At 35.6% G+C, this 19,676-nt stretch overlaps 1 protein-coding gene across 1 annotated transcript in view; it reads right to left on the bottom strand.

The window, feature by feature from the left end:
• Positions 1 to 19,676, bottom strand: part of HBS1L (HBS1 like translational GTPase) — a 95,269-nt gene that overhangs the window by 64,900 nt on the left and 10,693 nt on the right. Inside the window, exons 3-4 of the mRNA XM_007954043.2 lie at positions 17,056 to 17,184; positions 13,609 to 13,803 (exon numbers count right to left, since the gene is read on the bottom strand). Of these exons, the coding sequence (XP_007952234.2) occupies positions 13,609 to 13,803; positions 17,056 to 17,184 (324 nt within the window). The remainder of the gene's footprint in view (positions 1 to 13,608; positions 13,804 to 17,055; positions 17,185 to 19,676) is intronic.

Below are 19,676 nucleotides of genomic sequence, written 5' to 3' on the forward strand. Positions count from 1 at the left end.
GGTATTTGACTGCTAACCAGAAGGCTGGTGGTTCAAACCTACCAGCCACTCCTTGGAAGGAAGGTTGGGCAATCTACTTCCATAGTTATACCGCCTTGGAAATGCAAGGAAGGGTCGCTATGAGTCAGGTCAACTCAACAGCACATAACAACAACAACAACAGTGGTGGGAAGGAGGGGGAAAAGGGGATTAATGGGTTGGAAATGAATGTGTTGATCAAGGGTAGTTACATAGCCAATTGTTGCAACTGCTGCCAATAAGTGGTATACCTGTAAAAAGTTGAATGGTAAAAGTTGTGTGATACATTTACAAAGAAGAAGAAAAAAAAAGTATTATATGCTGAGGCTGCTTATACACATCCAAAAACCTCATGGGATTTGGTTTCATGGTTTGGAGGTTTAGGGTCATGATTGCATGGACATTCCAGTTAACTGGCACTAATGTTCAGAATGTCTGTTCTACCTCCTAGCTCGATACATAGTGCCTAGGTTCTTAAAAGCGTGCAAGTAGCCATCTAAAGCACAACTGGTCTCTATTTGTCTGGACCAACAGAGAAAGGTGAATCAGGAATAGAAAAAGGATATGAAATGTGTGATTTAATCGCCTCCATGAACAACTACCTCCCCTTTGCCATGAGACCAGAAGTATATGGTACCCAGCTATTATTACTGAACATTTTCATCAAATATTCCATAGCAGAATTCTGATCAAAAGGGGGATCATGCAGAAGAGAATTTTAAAGCTTCATGGACTCCAGACTTCCTAAGAGCCATGAAAGTTGGATGAAGCTGACACTACTGACCTGAGATAATCCTTAAACCTTAAACCAGAAATATCCCCTAAAGTCTTCTTAAAATCAAAGAATAGTTTAACTTAACTAGTTAAAAATGTCTGCCGTGAGCATTGTGCTCTTAAGATATTATCTCACTCATGGAAACAACCTAAATACCCATCAACAAATGAATGGATATCCAAATTATGGTACATTCACACAATGGAATACTATGCTACATTAAAGAATAAGGAAGAATATGCAAATCCACTCACAACGTGGATGAATCTGGAGGATATTATGCTGAGTGAAATAAGTCAATCACAAAAGGACAAATACTGTATGAGCCCATTACTGCACAAAGTCAAGGAAGGGCTTGCTTAGGAAACCTCACTTTGTAGGTTACTGGGGACAGGAGGGGAAAATTTCAGAATAGTTGGGGGTCACACGCTGAGTTGGGCAAGGGGAGGGATGGTGTGGAAAGAGTCTATGACCAGCATAATAACATTGGGGAAAGGGAGGACATCAAATTGTGCACACAGGATATAGGTGACAGAGGCTAATATCATTATATGCACAATACTGCATTACCACTAACACCAAACACTAGGCTACAGATGATTGCATAGACAACTGAAAAGATCAGATGGGGGTCGGTGAACAGGAATATACTCTAGATCAATGATAGATTCAGCTGAGGCTAATCTTGCACAGATACTAGTGATACAAAATAACCGCAATCATTACAGAAGCAACAGAAGACAGACGTGGAGTAAGTCCTCAGAGACAGACAAACATCTTGGGAGAGAGAACCACCTGATCTGTCGACTCAGGACCATAGTACTGGGGGAGACCAGACTCAACTGGCATAATATAACACATAAAAATCTTGTTTCACAACCTACTTTGATGAATAGCAACTGAGGTCTTAAAAGCTTCTGAGCAGCCATGTAAGATGCAGTTTATGGTCTCATCTCGTCTGAAGCTGAACAGAGTGAAGAAAACCAAAGGTATTTGGAAACAATCAGCCCTAGGATATGATGGACCTTAAGACCAGAAGAACTACTAGATGGTGCCTGGCTACCAATGCCAACCACTCAGGAAAGGACCAAAACTGGAGATCCTGTTTAAAGTGGGAGGAAAAATGTGCAACAAAATTCAAAAACACAGTAATGTGTACTGGTTGCACATAGCCTAGTGGGAGCCCCAAGACTATGGTCCTGGGATGTACCTCGGGCCTGGGATAAAACTAACTCCCAAGGGCTGGCTCTCAGCCCAATAGTAGACTTACATGCAAAACACCCAACCCAGGGCAATGAACCCACCTACTCTATGGAGATACACCCCTTGTAGCAAGGGGCCATGGGGCACCAGAGAGGCAACATTCACATGGAGGGAAAGCTGGTCAGATAGGAGTGCATACTAAGAAGAGCACAGGGATGTGGGGGGCGGGGGAGTCACAGGGAAAGTAGAGGAGGAGAGTAAGGGAGGGTTGGGGATGGTAAATGGGGAGTGAAACCAAAAGTACACAAACTGTTAAATGTAAAACAAATTCTACTCTGTAAATTTGCACCCAAAGCACAATAAAAAAATTAAAAAAAAAAAAAAAATTATTCTCTCACTCAAAAACCAAACTCACTGCCAATGAGTCAATTCTGACTCATGGGAACACTCACTGGGTTTCCAAGGTAGTAAATCTATACAGAAGTAGATTGCCCCATCTTCCTTCCACAGAGTCATTGGTGGGTTTAAACTGCCAAACTTCTGGCTAGCAGTCAGAAGACTTAAGCACTGCATCACCAGAACTCCTTATAAGAAGCTATCTCTATAAGATAAAATGGACAACAGCAACTTGAAAGACTAGAAAGGAACTTTAAGGGGCAATGAATTTATGTTAATGAGGAGGGACAACTCAGAAAATGCAGATGAGAATAGTTGGACAACTTGAAAAATGTAATCAATGTCACTAAGTGGTACATGTAGAAAGTGCTGAATTGGTCTACGTTTGGCTGTATGTAAGCTCAACAACAGCAAAGCAAAATTATGTGTTTTTAGAAGAATTATTATTTTCCAAAATTCCTTTGAAATATTAAACACCTCAATAAAACTTTAAACTGATTTTTTTCCTAAAATCTGAACAAGCTGTTTCTAAAGCATATGTGAAGAAAAGCAGCCATGTGAGATCACTCAAGAGAAATATGAATGAGGACAAGTCAGTCCTACGAAGCATTACAACTTAACAGTAACACAGGGAACACTGGTAGGTCAGTGGGAGAACTCTTCTAATCTTCCATCCGAGAGACCCAGGTTCAGCTTCTGGTCAACGCCCCTCATGCCCAGTGACCACCTATCCGCCAGTGAAGTGTACACAGTGCTGTCTGTGATGCTGAATAGGTTTCAGTGGAGCTTCCAGATGAAAACAAGCTAGGGAGAGAGATCTCACAACCTACTCTTAAAACAAGCCAATGAACACCCTACAGATCATAGAAGTCCAATCTGCAACCAATCATGGGCAAAACACAGGACCAGGAAGCATTTTGTCTCATTATACGCGAGGTTGGCATAAGTCAGAGGCCAATTCTAAGGCAGCTAATAACAAAAAGAACAATATCAAGCTACGGAAGTTAAAAGTTTGGCAGCAGAATAGAGCTGGTCAGAAAAGAGGAACAGAAGACAGCGCCTAAAATAGAGAGGAATTTAGTGTATGTCAAAGATGGCATTTCAGGTTTTTAAAAATAAATAAATAAATAAATAACATGACTAATTCAACAAAAGGTACTTTGACAACTCTAACTATTGGAGAGAGGAAGAATGCTGGTGGAAAAACTGGGCTCCTACGTTACCTCCTAATATCTGATGGATCAAAGGCTTAAACACACACTCTCCTCCCTTATCAACAAGGTTAGGTTCCAAAGACCAGGTTATAATGCAAAATAGGTGTTATGCAAAGATGGACGACAATCACATCAGCTCATGAAACAGATGATGACTGTATCATTACATAGCTGTCAAATCCCAGAGAATCACGGCTCAGCCAAGCTGACACACATCGTTAACCATCACATCCAGTGTTACTCTCACCTCGTATCTCAGCGTTTGTTACACCTATATGTAGGTTACGCGTGAGCAAAATAGTCAGATAGTAGATTCTTTACTATTGCCGTACATGCATAATTTGGACAAGATAGTTGATAAGTGAGGAGAAGGTGTACAGGTAAGCCCTGACTTATGACATATTCAAGTTGTAATGAACTACACTTACAACCATCCATTAATTTTTGCACATTATTAGTAATTAGGTATGTATTAAAATACATCTGTAAATTCATATGTAATCATGAAAGGCAATAATAATGAAAACTAAAAAAAAAAGGGGGAGTATTCAACTTACATCAGAACAGACTTACAAAGGAGTTGTCAGAACAGAACCCCATCGTAAGTCAGGGACTACCTGTAAACAAAAATGAAGTCTACAAAAGGTATTAGAAGAAACAATGAATGACCTTTTTTTTTTTTTCAAATTATTGTCTTGTCATGGAGACTTTAATCAAAAATCTATTGAGACAAATTTGAGCATATAAAATAAATTTCTCTTATTAAGAAAGGGCACAAGAAATGACAAATTTCACACCTGAAAAAGATAAACCAACAGGAAAATGTGTAAAGACTCAGAGTGGACAGTTCTAAGAAAAAGAAATGCAAATGTTTTTAAAAATATGACAAGATCATCAACCTCATTCCTTAAAAAAATATAAATAAAAAATATTTTCCAATTATCAGACTGCCAAAAAGAATATCCATATTTATAAAATGTGGGCATACACGCTTATACACTGTTGGAAAGGAAATTAGTACCTCCGTTAAGGGCAATCAGTATCAGTGAAAAATTTTAAAGTGTACACTTTGTGGCCTATAAATTTAATTTCTAGAAATTTAGGATGTTCATTTTGATGTCCTTAGTAACAGTAATAAAACATTTAAAATGGTCATCAACAGGAGCTGTTTAATGATGTAGAATCATACTGTGGAAATCTACGCAACATTTAAAGAAAGAATGAGATTGATCCGTACATGCTGATAAAGAAAGATCTGCAAAATAATTAAGTGACGAAGATATAGAAGTGTTATAGTATCCTTCCATTTGAGTAGAAATGTATATATGTACAATCATACATTTGTAATATGCAAGGTAAATTTCTGGAATAATACAGAAGAAATAGTTTGTTTCCAGTGGCATCTTCTGGAGAATGAACAATAGAATTATATTAGGAGATACACTTTTTGTTTTAAATCCTTTCCTATATCCTGTATCCCTATTTTAAGCTAGGGATACAGGAGCAAACACACAAACTTCCTGCATTCAAGGACTTTACGTGATTGGGGAAGGAAGAGAGGTGGAAGATAATAAAAACAAATGTGTATATACACACATACTATGGGAGATGACAGAAATGCTGTCATCTGAGGAATAGTAAGGCTGGGTTACAAGGGAAAGGGAGTGTATGTGTGTTAACTGTTGTGTGGAAGCGGGGCCACCATTTTACACATGATGATAATGAAAGGAGTACAGTAAACTCCAAGTGCATTTGAAGGTATCCTCCCTGCACAGGACTGGGAGTAAAGTGCTATCTAAACTACAAATCAAGAATGATTAGTTCGTGGGGAAAGATGAGGACAGCACCATAGAAGCAGAGAAAATTCAGGTTAGGTGTTCTTGGGTAAAGGGGTGTGCACTTAAATGGAAACCAGATCATAAAGGACATTATAAAATAATTAAGAAGATTTAGACAAGGGAGCAGAAAATTAGATCTACATTTAAAAAAAAAATTACAGTTATGCAGGAAATACTAATAAATTAAAAAAAAAAAAAACATGTTTCAGTAATTCTGCCAAAAACTAAAGGTCTTTACTAGCAAGAAGTATTAATAAAAATGGAAAGTAGTGGGTCAACCTATGTATTATGTATATAAAGCAGAAATAACAGAGAATGGTAATCAGTTTTAAGTAGCAGGTAAAGAAGACAAAGAATCAAAAATGATGCTAGGTTTCTGGCTCAGACAACTGGAGAACAGTGTTGATAATATCCTTGAAAGATAAGAAACAGAGGAAGTGGCTCCTTGCATTAGGAAGACAAAGGAGTCACATGTGGAAAGTGTAATGTATCTCAGAGCTAGACAGCACTACCAGTAGAAGTAGATGAGGCAATGGGTTTTAGTTTTTTAAATTTTTTTTTAAGTCAATATTACACATGGCACATTGTAATATAATTATGTGTTTCAGCATCCACAGCCCCTCCCCCCTTAGAGGGTAAGAATCTTATCTTTGTTCATCTCTGTGAACCTCCTGCACCTAAAATGAGCTTTAAGTTATAAAATATAAATCAGGCATGTTAAAGTCAGAAATAAATGTGCACTTTATCAATTCTTTTACTTTCTGTATATTACCAGTATTCATCATAACCTATACTTTAATAGTATTTCTATAGAAGTCCTATAGAGTAAAAAGAATATATAAAATTTGATCCCAAGGAAAGCAAGAATTCTAAATGACAAAAATCTTTTTAAAAAATTCTATACAACCAGGTAGTTCATTTTTTAATTTGTTTATAGAAACATACAGCAGTATCTTCAACATAAATTATTAAAATATTCTTCTGAAATATCAAGTTTATATAAAAACCATAATGAATAGATTGTGCTGTTTTCACACCTGTTTTAAGAAAAGCTTTTACAAAAACGTACAAATACATTCAAAATGTACAAGCTTTTTTACAACCTAAAAATGACACAATTACATAAACTGAGCCTTATGTAATTATATGTATACAAATCAAAGATAACTAGTAAACAAATTCTATTACTTCTTGTCTATTCAACATTATCTTTGTTTACATGTTCTATTGTTTATATAAACAATAGAAAACAATTAATTTCTACATAACTACAACACTGATTTTATAACAAAATATATGCTTGTATGAACACAAAACAAAAAATGTTTTGAGATACAATCCTTTTTCAATATACAACTGTGTTACCTGTTGATCTGTAATGGTCTGCATAGAATTCAGGGTCAATTCAAAAGGTAAAAAAGCATGTAAGAATTCATTACTTTTTTCTTAACTGTGTTTCTCATCAGTGTTCCTTTTTTACATACAAAGAAAAGCAGTGTACTACTTTTACTATGGTGTCACAAATTACTTGCATGACTGCCCACTGAGAGCTAAAATTTAAATACAACACAGTGGGAATAGTTACTATTTATGTGATAAGAAAAAGAGAGTTATCTTGCCCTAGAAATCTTCAAGAAAGGAGATTCAAAGATAAGGGGTGAGGTGTGAGAGGTTAGAAACCAGTTTAGTAGATAGGAAATGGGAAAAGGTAAATCAAAAAGGAAAAAAAAATTAAGGAAAGTGTTCTGTACAGAAGTGAAACTCTAGCTTTACTTAATTAATGGTAAGAAGAACTATATCTCAAAAAGCCAACTAAAGTGCTCAGAATGCAAAACATAACATCCATGAACACCACCGGGGTTGGGGGGGGGATTAAATATCACAATTAGTTTAAAAATGTCTTTTATATATCATTTAGAATGTAATTACAATATAACTTTTACTCCTAAAATATTTGTACTTTATCAGAACACAAATAAAAATGGTTTTGCACTTAAAAATTGATATAGCTGAAATTCACCAGAACATTTAGTATACCTGAGCTGAGACAGTGGGTGAGTCAGTATGTGGCAGCCAGTAGAAAATATGCACTTAGTGTGAACAATCACCATCACAAGGAGCATACCGTGAGCTCAGGCCCTCACCTTTTACCCAGAACCAAATGGCCAGGATGGTGTGGAACTCTCCTTGCTTTCATCTTATGAACCTCAGAGATTATGACATTCCCTTACCAACAAGGCAAGTACATGCCTGATAGGCCAGTAGCCATGCCAGGGAAAAAGGGAGACTGGAAACATACCTAAAATAATGTTGCCCTTCATTATCCTGTAATACAGAACTGCTATTTTCCCACAGAAATAATTTCATAAATCCTAATCAATCAACAAAGAAAGAACTAGAGTTTACTCTACAACTATGCTAGAAGACTAAGGTATTATTATATTTCAACTTAAATATTAGTTTATTATAAAAGAAGAAACAATATTTCAACTTGAATGTAGATTAAATAAGTATCTGTAGATTCCTGTGCAATGTGGACACTTGTGTAACACTTAATCCATCAGGAATTATTGTTAGTTTCAAATTCAGACTACAATTCATTTCTAAATTGAAGAATGCCTATATATAAAATGCAGCTGGTGAATTATACATATATCAATAGCTGAAAATCATTAAAATTTTTGATTAAGGTTCAAGAGCAGTAAAAACAGGGAGCTGGGATTATTCAAACTTTAAAATTAATCACAAAATACAGCTTGTGATTTATGTGATTTCCTAAGTATCTGTATTACTTGTGTTGAAGTATATAATTGGGGGCACGCGACTTGAAGATATCACAATAAATTACAAAGTGCTTGGTCAAAAAACAATGAAGTCATAATGCCATCTTAAGCTTTCCCACCAAAACATGGATATAAAAACAAACATAGCTAAAAATATTGCAATGTCATTTTCTGAAAACAAACAAAAACAAGAAGAAACACAAGTAGCTGCCAAACGAAAAATCATTCTTTACTGGAGAAAGAGTCACTTTAGATACTACTTTTTTTTCTGCAAGAAATACTAATAGCAGCATTCTTCTTATATAAAAGGACTACAATTCATAATTAGCAATGTTCTTCCATGGTACTTCTGATCACCAGAATATATGAATCATAAACTCAAGTTAGTCAGATATTTTTAGCATTAACAATTCCTTCCTTTCTACTGATTTCTTTCTCTAAGGCAATGGTTCTCAAGTAGAAGAAAAGATCAGAATCACATGGGGACCATTTTGAAAATATACATTCCCAAGTCTCCTCCCTATTTCAGCACATCAAGATTGAAGCCACCATTATCTGTGAAAAAATTTTCCTAGTGGTTCTGGTTGTTAGTGAAGGTACATTGTTTTAAGGGATGATGCAAAGAGCTTTTATTTGGTCTGCCATTGCTGTGACTTTGCCACTGTGCATACAGCTACCAGCAGCAAAAAATCGTAAAACTTCACATTTTATTACTTATTGTAGAGAAAAGTTAATTAAATCTGATAAATATGCCTATTCACAGAACATGCAACAAGGCTTGAAAACACTTTCTATGTATTTTAAAATGTGCACTTAGGACAAAATTTTATACATTTGAAAAAGTATAAAAAGTAATTTATGAATGACTCCAACTTTAATATGTACATGGTCCCTTAATGAGTTTTCATTTTGTTATCAACAAAAATGTATTTCTACAACCTCCATAGTATTCTTGAAAGTCAGGAATTTTAAGATTTCCTAATAGAAAAAATTTAGTATTCACTTTCAGAAAAATAACGAAACTGGGAATGATATCAGTAATATTTTAAAATATAATGTCTTAGTTATGCTATGCCACTTATAAGAAAAATCTCATCACTGAATTATAATAATCTCAAGTGGCAGCATTTTTGCTTAAGAAAAAGAGTTTGTTTTAAAAAAGTCTCACTGTAAAAATCCATAATATTTCAAACAAAAATATCTGAGATTTGCTTTCACAATGTCAAGTCATTAAGCACTTTGTAAACAGACATCCATTATAGGCTATTAACTTAAAGCCAGTTATCACTAACAGAAGATAGCGTTAGGGAAAAAAAAAGTCAGTGCAAAAATATTTATCAGTTAAAGTTGTTAATCAACTCAAGACGATTTTAATCTAAAAATTACAACTTGAATCCCATAATATAAAGTGATCCTATAAAGACCTTAAATTGATTTGAACTAAAAAGCTATACAACTGTTACCAACTTTTCTTTCCATTACTATTCTCTAGTAAAAGCCTTCTTTTGGTTAGCTTTTACAATGTCATCAGGAGATGCTGATTTGAAGTCAAATGGTGTTATTGCTATAAGAGGACTTTTTTCTTTGTCCTTTATGTCTTGAACTTGTCTACTATAAAGAAAAGTCTTATAGAGAGCAAGGGTGTGTCGCTTGCAGCTTTTTGGTGGGTAACGAAGACACAATGTTGAAGCAAAAGCTGAAGGTCTAGCAGCCAGAGCCTTGGTCCAAGAGAAAGAAAAAGGTGGTTTCCTAGTCTGAGAGCCTTTATTGCTTTTCTTACTGTCCTTAGCAGAATTGGAATTTTTCCCTAACTTTGAACTTAGAACTTTAATTCCTGGTGTTGGTGCAACTGATTCCTCTACTATAGGTTTTGGAACAAACTCTGGAGTTTTTATAAGAACACTAAGATCAATATTTGAAACAATTCCAGGAGACCTCATTTCAGATAAATTGAACTTAAAGGAATCTTTGTTAATCTGAGATTTGTCTACATCAATGGTTTCTGCAATCAAATCAGAAAGTGACAAATTATCAAGGTCTCTTGTAGGAGAAGCTTTACAGAACGCCAAAGATGACAGAGATCCTGTTAATTCTGATATTCCAGTTGAGGATTGCTGCCGATTTGCTAGTTGTGACAGGGGAAAGGATCCCAAATTTAGATCTGTGAAACTGGCAGATGATGGCTTACAAAGATGAGATGAAGACAAGCATTGGTTTGGCTTGTTTTCTTTGTGTTCCAGACAAAGTTCAGCAAGGGATGGGCTTTGACACTGGGAAAACTGCAAATTGTCATTTTTTAAAATGGAATTCTTAGCACTTTTTTCAGCTAAAGCTACAATTCCAAATTCAGTTTTTTTACTGGCATTTACATTAAGACTCATATTTTCCAACGAGCTGTTTCTTACTGGAATGTTCTGGAAACTGGGTAGTGACTTATTTTGAATAAATAAAGACTTATTAGGTGTGGTCTTTATCATTAGTGACTTTAAATCTGGTATCCCTTTGAATTCAGTATCATCATTGGAAACACATTCAGATGCATGAGGTCTTAACAAATCAGCATCTAGACTCTTTGAAAGTAGACTTTTCAGACTGTCTGTGGATGATAATCTGACAAATGGCTGACTTTTACAAGATTCAAAAAATGAATCTCTTGGCATATCATTAATTAGGTCAGCTAATGACAGCTCTTCTGTTAACTTACATGATTCTAGTTTCTTTTCACTTTCAGGTCTGCCAAGTTTCTTTTGTTTATGGAGTAAACAGTGACTTGGTACAGTTGGAGAGTTATGATATAATCCATATTTTCCTACTGAGCTAGAAAAATCAAAGGGAACACTACTACAATTCAAATGGTTTGCTGATAAAGGACATAAGCTTGGAACATTATCAGCTGAAACTTCAGAGGAAGAAAATAAGACTCCTTACCTTACAATAGCCATTAATTTTCAGATGAATAGGTTGACATATTCAGAAGACAGTCACAGCAACCAAAAGGAAACATGAAATGAGGCATTTAATTACCAAATGCGTCTTTTGACATGAATAAAATGGTATCTGATCATTATTTAACATTATTTGAATACTCTAAAGGACAAAAAATAGTTGCTTTCTTTAACAATCCAAAGTCACCTTCCTACTCTGTTTACTGATATATCCAAATGTAAGTACTAAATTAGACAATGCTCTAAATGTTCATAAATCTCACAATGGGAGATTTTAACATACTGATCATCAGAGTTGTTTCACATTCAAAACTTCTAAAAATCAGTGAAAGTGAAAAGAGCTGGGTCGTCATCTTCTATATTTTTAAGGCATTAAAAAAACAAACAAGCAAGGAAATAAAATATACTATAATTCCTACCATGATCTAGCACACACTATTAATACAGCTTAACTCCTATATTCAGTCAGTTTATGCACAGAAACAAAACAAAGCAAAAATAACCTTTATTTTGTGGTAACAGACTGCATGCAACCTTGTTATGGTAAAAATCTAGCCCACAGGTTATAAGAAATATTGACCCAATTTATAGATCACCTGCTTTACTGACAGATGTCACACCAATTAATATAAATGTAACTCAATACCCTTATGTCCACTAAATCTCCAAGTTCATCTAAAACTAACAATCTGTATATGAGATGAATGATAAAATTATGATATTTAAATGAATTTAAATTGTATGTATACAAGACATAAGCATGAAAAAGAGTCCTGGTGGTGCAGAGGTTACACTGCCCAGCTGCCAGCAACAACAAAAGGCCACCAGCCACACAATAGGAGAAAGCTGTGGCAGTTTGCTTCTGTAAAGATTTATAGCCCTGGAAATTCTATGGGACAGTTCTCTTCTGCATTACGGGATCACTATGAGTCAAAATCATCAACTCTATAGTTTATTTTGGGTTGGTTTTGGAGTTATAAGAATAAAATAATTTTTTGTATTCATTGGCTGGCAATTAATTTCTCTCTCTTGTCTCATTAGAAATAATAATAATAATGAAAGCTACTAACAAGAAACAAACATTGCCTTGCCTTGTTTTTATCTGATTTTATTTCTCCTATGTTCTGTTAAGGGAGCTCTAGTAGCATAGTGCCTAAGGCACTTAACTGCTAACCAGAAGGCTGGAGGTTCAAATCCACCAGCCACTCCTCAGATGGAAGATGGGGCAATCTACTTCTGTAGTGATACTGCCTCGGAAACCCAAGGAGGGATCGCTATGAGTCGGGTCCGACTCGATGGCACGTAACAACAACACATGTTCTGTTAAAGGAGCTCCGGTGGTGCTGTGGTTAAAGCATTGGGCTGCTAACCAAAAGGCCGGCGGTTTGAACCCACTAGCCACTGTGCAGGAGACAGATGAGGCAATCTGCTTCCATAAAGATTTACAGCCTTGGAAACCCTATGGGGGTCACTATGTATCAGAATCAACTCATAGGCAGTGGGTTTATATTCTGTCAAAGGAGTCCTGATGATGTAGTGCTTAAATCTCTTGACGCTAACCAAAGGTCAATGGTTTGAATTCAGCAGCTGTTCTGCAGAAGAAAGATTGGCAGTCTGCTTCCATACGCATTTAGGCTTTGGAAACCCCATGGGGCAGTTCTACATATCGATACCAATGGTTTCCATAAGCCATAAGTTTTCTGAAAAATAAAAAGTTGATGCTTATACAGTCATTATGAGTCAGAATCAACTGGATGGCAGTGGTTTGGTTTTGGTTTTTATGTTCTATTAAGGAGGAGCCCTGGTGGCCCAGTGTTTAAACACTTGACTATGATTCAAAAGGTTGGCAACTCAAACCCACCACCCACTCTACAGGAGAAAGATGTAATCTGTTTCTGTAAAGATCTATGCCATGAAAACCCCAGGAGGCAGTTCTACATTGACCTATAAGGTCACTGTGAGTTAGAATCAACTAGATAGCAATGGGCTTGGTTGCTTTTTGTTTGTTTGCTTATGTTCTGTTAAGGGAGGTCTAGATGCACAAATGGTAAGCATTTGGCTGCTAACTTGAAGGTTGGCAGTTCAAACCCACTCAGTAGCTCTGGCAATCTGTTCCCATAAAGACTGCAACCTAGAAAACTATGGAGCAGCTCTACTCTGTCATATGGGGTTGCTATGAGTCGGAATTGACTCAGTGGCACCCAACAAGAACAAGTTCCGTTGGCTGTACAAACAAAAAAAGTGAAATAACCTAAACAGGCTATAATAGAGGAAAGAAAACATAGCTCTCAGCTTTAAAAATTCAAACCAGAAAATCAATTCACAATCATCAAGAGTTAACTGTAACATAAAACTTTCTGCTCATTTATCTTAATAGCTTAAGAAAACTCAATCTCCTTTTTAAGCATCAACTATGTAAAATAAATAAAGGCATACCTTTTGCTATCTTTCCTGCAGATATTGCTCCCTCACTCTTGACCTTCAAGTTCTGTATTTTATCTTGCTCCAGAACCACTGCCAAAGCCTTCTGCACATCAAACTTGCTTTTTAGAACTGCTTCAATCAATATTTCATCTGGTACACCATCGCCAAGTACCTCTCTCATGTAATCAAGGCATGAATAAAGACGAGCTAAAACAGACAATAATAATTAAGAGCTATACTAAAGGGTGCCATTTTACACTGTTTTATAATGAACACTCTATTGGCAATATTGCTACTGGCAGTAATTATCCTGGTTGGTGTTAGCTGCTGTTGAGTCAACCCTTGACTCACAGTGGAACACAATGCTGCCTGGTCCTGTACCATCCCCGGAACTGGTTGGGGATCAAACCGTTGTGATCCATATGATTTTCAATGACTGATTTCTGAAGGTAGATCGTTAAGCTTTTCTTCTAAATCTGTCATCACAGCCTCCAATGACAGATGAGTGATGACTGTGCAAGAGGTGGACTGCCCAAAAATTGAACCCAGGTCTTCCACGTGGAAGACAAAAATTCTACACTGAACCATCACTGCCCCTGCAAAATTATCCTTAACGATTCTAAAAAAAAAAAATTGTGCAAGATAATCAATATAAAAATGTCATAAGAATAAGGAAGTCCAATAATTCAAGAAGAGAACATTTATTTTAAAAATAAAAAACGTAAAACTTGAACTAAACCCTACAGAGACTGTAATATTTTGAAAATTGCTTCATATTAAAGGGTAATCATTTAATGTTATTCAGTAATGCAGCAAATCCTCGACAGCAGAGCTTTGTATCTATAGAACCTAGAACAATATTTAGCACTTAAAGGTTCAATAAATAAGTGGATGAATGTATCAATTTATATTTGTATAGTATTCAACAATTTTTACAATACCTTTATAAGCTAGAAACATTAGGTAAATACTAATTTATAAAGGTAAGAGGGCAATCATTGCACCACTAAGTTGGCAGATTTCCTACTCTATGCAGCCATTTCACAGAATATAATTTATATTGTATTTTACATTGTTATATGTTGAACAAGAAATCTATTGGCAATATTATTCCTTGAAACAATTTTTTTTGGCAGTTTTTTCCATTGTTTCTTTTTCTAATTATTAAAAGTAAACTCCTCAAATATTTGGGTAATTTTGCTTTGCTCAGTCCAACGTTAATTTTATAGTAGTAATAAGCTATACATGGAAAATAATACCTACTGGATAAATATATAAATTATTGAATTGAACAGAAAACGTTAGTATAACTAGCATCAAGTACTCTTCTAATTACAGACATTATTTCCTACACAAAAAGGCAGTACAGTGAGGGGATTAAGAGTAGAGACGAGGGAGTCAGACTATTGGCTCATCTCAGCTAATAAGTAGCCTTGGAATGTAAGCCAAGATAAAGGAGCTTTGGTGGCACAGTGGTTAAAGCATTCGGCCAGCTCAACACTCTACAGGAGAAAAATGAAGTAGTCTGTTTCTGTAAATATGTACAGCCTTGGAAACCCTATGGGGCAGTTCTACTCTATCTTGTAGGGCTGCTATGCATCAGAATCAACTCCACAGCAATGGGTTGGGTTGGGGTTTTTTTTTTTAGCCTTGGGCAAGTTACTCCCATGTGTCATTTTCCTCCATAAAACGAGGACAATAGCTGACCTACCACATAATATTTTGAATGTTAAATATGTTAATATCTGAACAACATGTAGAACGGCATCTGATAAGTACACAATAAAGGTTAGCAGCAACCATTATTACAATTCCTGGGTGGCACAAAAATCTAAACACTCAGCTACTAAACAAAAAGGTGGCAGCTCAAATCCACCCAGAGACATCTCAAAAGAAAGGTCTGGCAATCTACTTCCATAATATTGCAGCTACTGAAAACTCGATGAGCATCCAAACCCACTACTGTGGAGTCGAATCCAACTCATAGCAACCCCTCTTGGGTTTCTGAGGTTGTATCACTAGAAAAGTAGTTTGCCCAACCTTCCTTCTGAGGAGTGGCTGGTGGGTTTGAACCACCAGCCTTATGGTTAGCAGTCACATGCCTTAGGCACTATGCCACCAGAGCTCCATAGTTCATTGACATACATGGGATCAACATAAATAGGAATAAACTCAGCAGCAACTTCTTTTTGTTTACAATAATTTTTATTATCATCAAGCAACTACTTATGTATTTCAGGTGGGAATGTTTAACTTTTCTCCTCAAACATAACTTTGAACTTCATAATTTCTTAATCGTTGTCCACTGAGGAAGAGTAAATAAAGAACAAGACCTCTACTGTAGTACTACTTCTCACTATGACAACTGTAACACTTTCTTTAAAAACTTAATACTATTGCAGAGTTTATATAAATAAGCTTGCTTACAAATTTTTCTCTAGTTTTAAAATGTATTTTCAGAGTTGATGAGGGAATTCTTTTTATTACTGCTGTGTCTGTTATTCCTCTTTCTCCTTTCTAATTTTATAATTTTGTGCTTTCTCCATTTTTATCCACACAGTTAGCAGCTGGTATAATCTTACTGGTTTATTCAAAGATCAGCTCTCAAATTCACACATTTCTTTCTGATTTCAAATTAATTTAAAGTTATAGATTTACAATTTAAAAACATTTATAGAAGAAAGCCATACTCCAGAGAAAGAACAAACTGGCTCAGCACTGACCAACAGAGGGCATTACTGTTGTAACTGGTCATTTGAATTCTACTACATTCTTCATCCATCTGTGGCTTGCACGATGTGTTTGAAGCAATGCCATTATTTCAAATGCATAAATAAAAGAAGAAAGCTAAAATACAATTATTTTTGTTAAAATTTTTAACAGTTGAAGCAAACTCAGGACCAATGTAATTATCATTTACAAGTTCTCGCTTGAAACTTAATGAACACAGACGTGAACAATCAGCACAGTAATTACTCTGAATTAAGAAGCCCAGATGGCGCAGTGGTTAAGTCCTTGGGTGTTAACCAAAAAGTTGGTTAAACTCTGAAAAAGTGGGAAAAAAAGGTTTTTTGGAGCCTAACATCTTTCAAGTAATGAAGTTTCTGTAATCTAATTCCACATAGAGCTTATGAAACAATAAGTACTCTTAAAAAAAGTTCTTAGAACAAATCACTGGCACTTCGCCTAAGGAAAAGATAGGAGAAGGAGAAAGTTCAATTAAAAACTCTGGTTATTAAGTAACAGCTAATTAATGTTAATTAATTTTTCCACCATACAGTTAAATATAATCTTATAAATTATACTTAACAAAATGTAAATTTTCCTAGAAGATACACCTTTGCATCATTACTGCCTATAGTGACTACTACGTACAATCACAATAAAATCGATAAATTCTAATGTACTGGATATTAGTCATTTCCAAATAAGAAACAAGATCCACCACTTTCACTATACCTTGATCCACTCCACTTAGCTGATAGTTTGAAAGGGAATTGGAGGATTCTTTCCCATCTTCATAATCATATTCTTCTCCTGGCTCAACAGCTGAAGATCTGTCACGTCTTGAGTAAATAAACTGAGCAGCTGGAGTATAAAATGATTAAAGAATGCTGTAGTGCAGCCATTTCCTAAAAAGAACATTACCATTTGTTTCTCACGAAAGGTAGAGAAACAAAATGTGTACAAATTGTTGAACAGAAAACTAATTTGCTCCGTAAATGTTCACCATAAAAAATTAAAAAAAAAAAAAAGGTAAAGTAAAAATAAAAAATACAGATCTACTACCTACAGACAACTACACACATTCTACACCAGTGGATTTAAAAACAGCAACAAACAAAATGTATCATATCCAAAAATCAGCTCAAATGTTCTTCTCACATTGACCTCTGACAATCTTCTCCTTTCTTTCCCCTAATATCCAACAGCATGGCACTGAGCTTACTTTCTCAATGTTCCCAATAACTATGTTTTAAAATATCTCATCCTTGTCTATTACACCGTATTTTCCTAAAATTCTCTATTCCTTGATACATATATTTTAAACCAAATAACAAAACTGCTTACTTGCATAATTAAGAAAACTCTAAATAAACAGAAGTAGTTAATTTTTGCTTTCTAAAAACTGTTAACCTTACTTGAATCTAAGAGTTCACCAAGAGACAGGCCTTAGCTTATGAACAACTCACATTTTCAATCATACACTGACACTGTATACTCAGATGCCCACTGAACTTAATCTGAAAAACTGTCCAATTGTTAAGGAACACAAAGAAAGACATAATTATAATAACAGTATTCTAAAGGCATGATATTACAGATTTGACATTAGTTAGCTTTCTGAAAGAGCATGTAACATGTAAGTCAACTGCTAAGAGTTCCCACATTTGACTTTTATACATGTTTTTCAGGAAGGCAGTATCTACAAAAGAGAAACTACCTACATTCAAAATGTATAGATAATGTATAGAATATAATGCTATGGGTTATATGTAATGGGAGCTCTGGTGTCACAGTGCCTAAGGCATTGGACTGCTAACCAGAACACTGGTGGTTCAAACCCACCAGCCACTCCTCTGAAAGAAGATTGGGCAAAATACTTCCGTAGAGATACCACCTCAGAAACCCAGAGAGGTCGCTATGAGTTGGATCCAACTCAACGGCAGTGAGTTTGGTTTTGGTTTAAAGACTGGAGGTAAGAACATAGAGAAAGATGAAAAAGAGGTAGAAGAGATCTTGGACACGGAGAACAGAAAGAAATGATACAGAGCATTGAGAGGATTCACTCTGTTCTGCTGCTATAAGCACCTCCTTAACGCAATCAAGCTTTAACAATTGAGCACTGAGGAGGTAACATCAAAGCTGCTTTGGTTTATGAGCTTTCTCTTTTACCCCAGCACTTCAATGTTTCATATCACTGGGTAACAAGGTAACTAGAGACACAAAGGCCAACACCACCCACCACTCAGGTTTACCTGGTAACAAATGACCTCACATTCTGTCCTTGGCTCACTATGGTCGTGAACCCTGCTTTGGAATTGCTTATGGCTTGGCTCTCCAGTATCTGTGCAATTTACTTTTACAACATTACACATTAACCTTAATCGATCCTTTCTTAATCTCCTATCAATTCTTGTTTAAAGGTACAGTCCTACATTACTTTATTAGAAAATTAACCTGTCTTTTCAAATATGCAAGTATTTTTATTAAGGTAATTTTTTGTTTCTGTTAGTAGTCTACAAGTTGAATGATCTGTCCTGACACTATTTTTCCCATAAGTTTTGTTAGTTTTAGTATACAATTTTGAAAACCACAGGGTTTTTCAGACTGCAGATATTATGCTGTATGTCTATATGTTTCTTTTTTCCCTGAAGATAAGACTTATGCAAGAACATACACACTACTATTATAATAAAGTCAGCATGGCTAACAGACATCTTATTTCATAGATTCTCTATGATGACCATTTCTTTTCACATATTAAAATCTCAGAATTAGGGATCTGTCTAACAAGCAAATGGCATTTAAGTATAGCATAGTGCCTAAGGTACTTGACTGCTAATCAGAAGGCTGGCGGTTCAAACCCATGGCCACTCCTCGGGAGGAGGGTTGGGCAATCCTACTTCCGTAGTGATACTGCCTCGGAAACCCAAGGAGGTGTCACTATGAGTCGGGGCTGACTCGATGGCAAATAACAACAACAACAATACTTAAAATGATAGACTTTTATAAACCATGCATGGCTTTTAGATTTGATAAACTGGAGTAGTATTAAAAATGTAAATTAGGCCAATACATCTTTTGTGTCTGGTGATTTACAAATTACTTCCCTGGATTTAATTAACTGTATTCAACTTGGTCTAGTAAGCAAAAGTAACAAATAACAAACTTTCCCTATCCTCTTCTCATAGCTCTGAATTGTAAGGAAGAAACATTATCAGACAAATAGAAAATTAATTCAGGCAGGTGATCAGACACTTCCCTCAACAAGTTTCACTAAAGAAATACTGACTGGGAAGAAGTTACCAATATATAGGCTTCTATTCAAACCCACCAGCTACTCCTTGGAAGGAAGG

The sequence above is a fragment of the Orycteropus afer genome, unplaced genomic scaffold, assembly GCF_000298275.1.
Source record: "Orycteropus afer afer isolate SDZICR_OR568_19922 unplaced genomic scaffold, OryAfe1.0 scaffold00428, whole genome shotgun sequence".
Classification (NCBI taxonomy): domain Eukaryota; kingdom Metazoa; phylum Chordata; class Mammalia; order Tubulidentata; family Orycteropodidae; genus Orycteropus; species Orycteropus afer.